Source organism: Crocodylus porosus, unplaced genomic scaffold (assembly GCF_001723895.1).
Source record: "Crocodylus porosus isolate Cpor-Errol unplaced genomic scaffold, CroPor_comp1, whole genome shotgun sequence".
In the NCBI taxonomy this organism is placed as follows: Eukaryota; Metazoa; Chordata; order Crocodylia; family Crocodylidae; genus Crocodylus; species Crocodylus porosus.
In genome coordinates this window covers 108,883,565-108,891,530 of record NW_017728931.1, presented here as the reverse complement: position 1 = coordinate 108,891,530, position 7,966 = coordinate 108,883,565, and the positions used below count along the sequence as shown (strand labels likewise).

Here is a 7,966-nt window from a genome sequence, read left to right as displayed (position 1 = left end):
GGTTGAGAACCACTGTGCTAAGCCAATCTAGCACTTCATGGAAATATAAAAAAAAAACTAAGCCAACTGAAAATTCTTTGTAAAGACTTACGTCTATGTAAGGGAACCTCCATTGGCAGAGAGCTCATGGAGAATGTTGTAGCTGCCTTCCATTATCAAGTTTGGACTCCTGTTCTCACTTGTGCTGGAACCTTGTGACCTTCTCTGTCTGTCTGCTTATTTGTAGCCAGAATTAGTATTATTTAGGTAGAACCAATTGCTTCTAGTATATTCCATCTCTACCCTTTTGTAAGTACCCAAGAGACCTAGGCAATGGAGTGCGTAGAAAAATGTTGGCAAAACATGTGCTGTAATTAAAGAAACTAAGGTAGCATGATTATCAAACATTTTATCTGGCCAGATTTTAAATAAGCAGTGATGTTTTCTAAAAAGTTCAAGTCTCCAGGAAATGTGTCTTTTGGTTGTCTGTTGCTTTGCAGTGGCTGAACTTCAAGAGCTAACTTCTGATGAACTATGAAATACATTCTTAAATGCGAGGGATTTGTTTTGTTTTTTTCTTGGGGGGGGTAAGCCACGTACCGTATTACCTTTAATCTAAGATGACCCTCCAATAATTAGATTATGTATACATGGACAATTTATAATTAAAAAAAAAATGTTTTTCCATGTATAGAATCTAATTATTGAAGGATCACTTTTAATTCATTCCCCCTGCCACTGCATGGGGGCAGGCAGTGAGGAGGCAGGTGACACGGGGAGGTCAAGGAGCTTGCCCCTTGCTTGTGTCTGCCCCTTCCCAGCCTCTGCTCTCCTTTTCCTCTCCCCTCCAGCCTCTTCTCTTTGCATTCATCCTCCCCTTCACCTTTCTTCTACATCAGCAAGCTCTGTCCCCACTCTAGCCTGGGGCATAGAGCACGGCCCCAACCCAGCCCCCAAAGCAGTGATGTGGGCTGTGTGCTGCTGCTGCTACGGAGCCGTGCTCAGTGACCCAGTTGCATCATAGAAAGGGGCCTTCTGGCACATACCAAAGGTAAGGAGGGGATAGAGAGGGGCAGGTGGGGAGCAGAGGCTGTGTGGTGGGGGGGAGGGGGGCAAGAGGCTGTTGGTGGGAGATGGCAGGGTGCAGAGGTGGCAGGCAGATGGCAGCTGTTGCTGGAGCCTGAGCCACAGCAGTCTGTCCCCACCCCGTCCTTGTATTAAATTCTAAGACAGGCTTCCCCCCATGGTAAATGGGGAAAATAACCTTGTTTTAGAAATAACAAAATTTCTAAATCAGTATTTCGGATTATAGCAACAGGATTTATAGGCAATGTTCTCAGCATCTTTGGTTTGCAGGTCCTCATATTTTGGGAAAATAGACCCAGATCATTTGAACCAAATAAACCAAACAGAACTCCCAGTTTGTTTCTGCTTGTTTAATTTCAGAGCCCGCTTAGAAAAAGAAATAGAAAACATTAGTGCTGTTGATACCTGGAATGCTGAACATATGAAAGTTATGAATTCAAACAATCCAAAATATATTTTGAGAAACTACATTGCTCAAAATGCCATAGAAGCAGCTGAAAATGGTGACTTCACAGAGGTGCAGTATTGCTATTTACCATGGCTTTATAATGATGGACATGATAGCCCCTGTTTTCCAAACAAAAGCCAGGAATGTAACATGACAGTCTGGGTTAGTTTTGAAGGGGAGGTGGTGTAGTGATTCAAACTAAAGGAAGGGACCAAGAAATTCCTTTATTTCCCACTCCCAGCTCCTGCTCCAGAGTGGTTTGTGGCCTGGTTGTATGGTGTAGAATGAATACTTGCTTTCCCCATCTGTCGAGTAGATGCTTGTTTTCCAGGAGTGTTGGGAATTCATTTGTACTTCTTGTACTGTTAAAAGCGGTGCCTTAATATTTGGGTACCTACTAACTTTGATAATATTTCAGTGGTAATGTAAGTATAGTTTAAGATGATAAGCCTCTCATTTAAACAGAGTGCCATAATGATTCAGAACCTATAATGTTTCACATGAATCTATTTTCAGACTACTTGATATGTTTATTTCACCATGTTCTTTTGATCTGTGGCTCAAACTTCATACATAGCTAATAACTAAAGGTTATTTTGAACCTCTTAACATTTCAGTTCTTGCTTTCACCCTAGGTAAGAAGGGTGTTGAAGCTGCTGGAGGATCCATTCCAAGAGGCAGAAAGTTTCAGTGAGGTACAGGAAGAGCCAGAAGAGGAAGAAATAGTTGCTGCAGCTGCTGCTTGTGCTGAAGCGACCAGAAGCAAACCTCCATATTGCAGTAAACCTCCCATCTGGGCTTCAGAACTTTGTGTCACGTGATCTTCATAATTGCCTTGTTTGTGCTTTCACTGCAGATGGAAGATTTTGATCCATCTTCAGCAGTGGGGGATCAGCAAGGCAAAGGCAAAGTACTATTAAGTCAGTGAAACAGTTCTTTTGGATGTGCCTGCAACTACATTTTAGCAGTACTTATTTTGAAGCAATCATGGATCATAGGTTTAATAGATGAAAGACAATCAACATCCATATACACCATTTGCTTAACGAACGACTTTCCTTTTCCTCACCATATTACAAGTAGACGGTGGTATTTCATGTTTGGGTGCGTGCAGTTTTGAACGTCCAAATTCAACTGTTTTTATGTGAAGACAAAAATAACAAGTCAGTAGTCTGATCTATTTTTGTCTGATTTTGACCTAATAGTACTTCCAAAATGTGTTTAATGCTTTTACTATGCAGGGAAGTTTGATCCTTTGTAATGGAGGAATAGGCTTGTTACTGCTTATTTGAAGCTATGTTTAATTGACTAGTTCATTTTTTGTGAACCTTTTGATTGATGATGATTTTTTTTTGAATATTTGTGCAGGTTAGGGTGTAGGGGAAGGTCCTTTATTATAATATGCAATATGAAGAGCAGAATCAGGGGAAACTAAATGCATTGCACTTGAAAATCTTGGCAGAAAACATTATGCAGCTTCTGTAGGTTTGTGTATGATATACACATCTAAATAGTTTTTTAAAAACATTGGATTGCAACTTGTAAGCCAGTTGACTTAAAAAAGGCCATTTAACCAAATTAGTTGGTTCCCTATAAAGTACCCAATACAGGTTCATTATCTGCTTACGCAGTTGACATTTCTTCTGACGTTAAATTGGCAGATATGGGTTTATTCATTCTTCATTATTCAGCAAGATTCTTGTATTTCTGCTTTTCCAATGTAGTCTTCCACCCATCACATGTGGTCCCTACAAATGTTAAACATGGAAGTTGCCTTTCTAGTGTTGTTGAAGCATGGTGCTGTCTGGGCGTACACAGAGGATTCCCCCTCCCCTCTTGCTAATGTTATGCAATTTAGGTTCTGTTTTAATATTTTTATTTATATCAAGTGAACAGCATTTAACTCTGAGATTTCCCTACTGAACTACCAGCCTGCAATGTAAAGCTGTTCCTTCTTAATACAGAGCTTTAAGGGACCTGATGAAGTAGGTGTTTCTGACTAAGCATAAACCTAATAGCAAAAATGTGTTTTAGACATTCAAACAGTTTTGGGCACCGTTATGTCCTAAATTTAGTTTTTAGTCCAAAGCGTAGTAGTTGAAATTATTATTTTTGAAGTAATATTTAAGTGGCGATTTATTTAGCACTCAATGTACACTCATAATTATGCAAATACTAGTGGAAAATAAAAGCAAATTTTAAATAAATATAAGCGTTTGGTGGGGAGAGAGGGGAAGGAGTGATGGCAAGGATAAGAAGCAGACATCCTTAATAATTTTCACTTAAAATTTTTAGCCAGCTCATTGCTTGGAGAGTTCTCAATCCAAACCTTATCATAGTAAGATTTTTTCCATCTTGTTACAAAAAGAGAAGGCTTCCCATACCACTAAGTAGAAGAATGCTGAAAATGTACATAGTTTTTTGGGGGGGGGGCGTTTTGGGAAGGTTTAAAAACTCTTGGAAGTGTATCAGGCAGGAGTGTTTGTAAATGAAAGAAATCATGGCAAGGACCAATAATGGAAAAGTATTAGTTATGGAAATTACAGGATTTAGGGGCTGACTTGTTTCTGAAATGGCTTGTCACAGTACTCCCATTTTGCTCTTTTCCATCTTAAATATTTCTCAGCAGCTCATTTTTGATGGTGGTTATTTTGCATATCAGTATCGAGACAACCCAATTTTGGGTCACATATGTTAATAAATTTAAAAATTGCAACAGTTTGCTTGAACTTTTTATTAAAATAAATTAAAATAGCCGTTACTTTTTGCGCTGTAATTTTTGGCTAGTTATTAGCAGGTCCAAAACATGAAAGTGTTATCAGTAGTAAGAAATTCTAATAGGTTTTTTTTTCTCTACTGGTTTCAAGAACAGTACCTCTGGTGCATCACTTTGAAGATTAGAAACACAAAAAAAAAAATACACTGAGTTTTGGGATTTGTTCTACCTGGCTTCAATTTAATACCATTTATAGGTAAAACCACCCTTCCTGTGTTATTGTTTTTTGTCTTTTTACTATGACTGAGTCAAAATATGGGATGAGAGAGATTTTGAATTTGGAGTTATGTCTGTTAGGAAAGTGTTCTGCCCCCAAATGACCATATAAAGGTACTGAAAATTCAGAAATTCTGAAAAATCAAGTAGGCTTCATGGTGGGTATTCAGATAACTGTTTTGAAAAGTGTCTATAAATGTCCACATACCGCAGCAAAACCCTTCCTGAAGGAGTTTTGTGCAGAAAAAGAATAATTTCATGTTAGAGTTACTCTGGTCTCCCCCAGTATCACCCTTGAAAGGACTGGGAAGCCAAGAAAAGAACCACAGTTCTATTTCTTGGTCAGTTTATGCCCATTTACCATTTGTACACAGAGCAGTATGCAGCCTCCCCCAAACATAGACCCCCACATTCAGAATATCCTGTTCTGTTTTGTTTTGTTTAGAACAAATCTGAACAGGCCAACTTAGTGGATGTACTTGTATGTAGGGGTCAGCCAGGGAAAGAGGCAGTTGAGGGAAGTGCCCGAGAGAGGCATGCAGACCTGGGTAGTACTAGCTTGTAGAACAGGTTTTCCTTAAGAAAGAATTCAAATGTTTACAATAGCGTATGAGGTGTCTGAAAACTTAGATTGCTTGTCTTGCAGAGTGCTAAAGTAACTGTCAACAGGGTTTATCATTTCCTCTCATTCAGATTTGTGTTAAACTATGTAATCATTACCATGTAAAAACAATCCCAACCAAAAGTGAAGGGGGAGGGTGCTGGCACTATAAAGATGATTGGAAAAAAAACAATGTTTTTCCAATCTATCTACAATTAGATCAGCTCTGAGAGGTAGATGATGACAATTTCCCTGCTTTTGACTAGATTTAGAACAAAAAGAATTGATCAGGCTGATCAGCATGAAGCTATGCAGACTGAATTATGCTCTTGCCTTGGATCCATTCCCTTTTGGAGTAAATTCTTTCCAGGCATTAAAGTAGAATATTGGGAAGGGGGAAAGCCAAGGTACTATAGTATTTGTGGGATCTTTTTCGGGCACTCCTATCAAGCACAACATTTGGTCAAAGTATCCAATCTAGAATCAGAATGAAGTCTGAGTCTTGCCTCTTAAGTTTGTCCAGGTATCTTATTGTGATGCTGCTGAGAGAAGGGATGGTCTTGTGCTAGGGCATGAAATTTGCATGTGGGCTGAGTTTATTATCTAAAGATGCAATAGGTGCTCCATAATTACCTCCTTTCCAATAAAAGCAATGGAAGTTAAGTGCTTTTGAAAAAAATCATTAAGTGACAGATACAGAAGCCAGTGTTATATTTGGGAGTTTCATACAAATTGGTTGCAAATCAGGTGTCTAAATAGGTTAAGCATGATATATGACTTCAGCTTATAAATATGCAAGTGCCTATATGCATCTTTAGGAATATAATTACCTTCAGTAGTCACTGGGCCCAAGTTGCTTAGCATCTTGTATCTCAGGGTGCAGACATTGCCTTTGTACTGCCATAACAATTTTTATGGTGGGGCAAAGGGAAAGCAAACCAACCCATACCATTTGTCACACCACAGATGCCCAAATTTGTGGTCCAACAAAGGTGGTAATAATTTCTGCCACTTTATTATGGGAGACATCTGTTAGCTTTATCAGAGGAGTGTGTGGGCAGCCTGGAGCTGCCCATGCTTTCCAGATGTCCCAGGCAGGAGTTCCCTGAGCTCCAGGGGCCCAATTCTGCCCTCCCTAGGAAATCCCAATTGGGATCAGGCCCCTCAAGCCCCAGAAATGCCTGCCTAACTTTCTCTTCCTACAGAACCACATCCCAGAAAATCACTTTAGATAAACACAGACTTCCCTCAGTTGTATTTTATGTTCCTGGCTAGTACTCCTGTGAAACAGCACCTTATTCAGGCATATACAGAGTTCCTGCACTAGTTCTATATGCAGTGCTTTCTTTTCTTCAGCAAATAATGCATATAGTTTTAAGCTGCTTAAGGTAGGATAGGTCAAAGAGTCTAGTACCAATACAGAGACAACAGATAGAGCTAAGTCCTCTTGAAAAGAAATTGTTGGCAATTTTATCTTTTTCTCTCTCAAAAACAGTAATTCAGGGAAATTCAAGTATAGTCAGGGATATTAACTATAACCAGTTAGTGCTGCAAAGAGCATACATTTCATTCATGTACGGTTAACAGTTCTAAACTAATAACTCGGAGTCGACTTAAGGTTTCCACCTAAAGTGAATATATCCTCATTTGCTTGTTAAAGGAACCTTAATGAATGAACTTTGTGTTTTCTCTAGATCATACAAGACTATTTGTTTATTTAAGTTCTGTTCTTACTATTGTGGTAGAAACCTTGTATTTTCAATTTTCTTGACTTTTGCTTTCTCAACCTTCATGGTAATATTTTGGCAGTGGTATTCATTTGACCTGGGAAGACAGGTTAGCTACAGTAGACACTTATTCAAACTTTCTAAAAAAGTAAATGAAGAATTGTAGTGCAGACAGAAGACAGGTTGAGTTTATTAACTCGTCACTTCTAGAATTCTCATTTCAAAAAACGGGAGCACTATTGCAGCAGAGTGGTATTAGTAACATGATTCCACCATGGGCATAGCAAGTGAAAGGAGATTGAGTTTGAAACTCAGTATGTGGGAGTTTTCTGCAAGCAGGAATTTGGCCCTAGGAACCAAGATCCTCAAAAACTGCAAGTAAAGCAACTAAATACCTTTGAGAATTTTGGCCTGTAGTAGCAGAGTGATCTATGACTGTAGCTTACTTTGAGGTTTGCATCCAAGTAAAAAAGGCTCTCATCAGGTCAAGTCCTCTGCTAGTAAAGGGAATATATTGTTTGTTTAAGAGCTACATTTTCAGCTGTGGTACAGCTTAAATTTGTACTGCAGGGCTTTGGGCTAAGAAACGGCCCAAAGTGAAACTAAGTCCAAACTACTCATGAGCAGAGGTGACCTTGGAGCAGTTTGCACAATTTACTAATGAGAAACACCTGAAACAGGTCAAGGCTCTGGATGCTTCTAGTAGCATCATCAGGCACTGGGATTTTGCTTTTATGATTTAAAATATCACCACAAATTGGCGTGCATAAGCTTGTAAATGTCTGGCTGCCTCACTGTGCTTTGGTATCTATTCATGTTGGCTTATTTTGGCTTAAAAATAAGCTATGAATGAACTTTCTAATTTTTTTTTAATATAAGAAATGTACCAAATAAAACCACACTTTGTTTCATGTTCATGCTTTAATTCTCAGGAGGGACTCTTGTAGTCGTTACTGTAATGACTTGGTATCTGTGGGAGTAACTGACTTTGCTTTGGCATCATAATCATCCTTGTATCACTGGAAAATTTGGCACCTCTACAGCACCCTCTGAGGAACTGTATTGTATGGCCTCTGTTCTTCCTCCTCGCTCTCCCTCCTCTACCCCTCCCCGCCTCTGTAATGGAACTGGAG

At 39.2% G+C, this 7,966-nt stretch overlaps 1 protein-coding gene across 1 annotated transcript in view; it reads left to right on the top strand.

Annotated features, from left to right (window-relative positions):
* The window catches only part of SELENOO (selenoprotein O), a 27,455-nt gene extending 19,709 nt beyond the window's left edge, over window positions 1-7,746 (top strand). Inside the window, exon 9 of the mRNA XM_019543474.1 lies at window positions 2,149-7,746. Coding sequence (XP_019399019.1) covers window positions 2,149-2,343 — 195 coding nt within the window. The 3' untranslated portion in view covers window positions 2,344-7,746. The remainder of the gene's footprint in view (window positions 1-2,148) is intronic.
* Window positions 7,747-7,966: the final 220 nt, after the last annotated feature.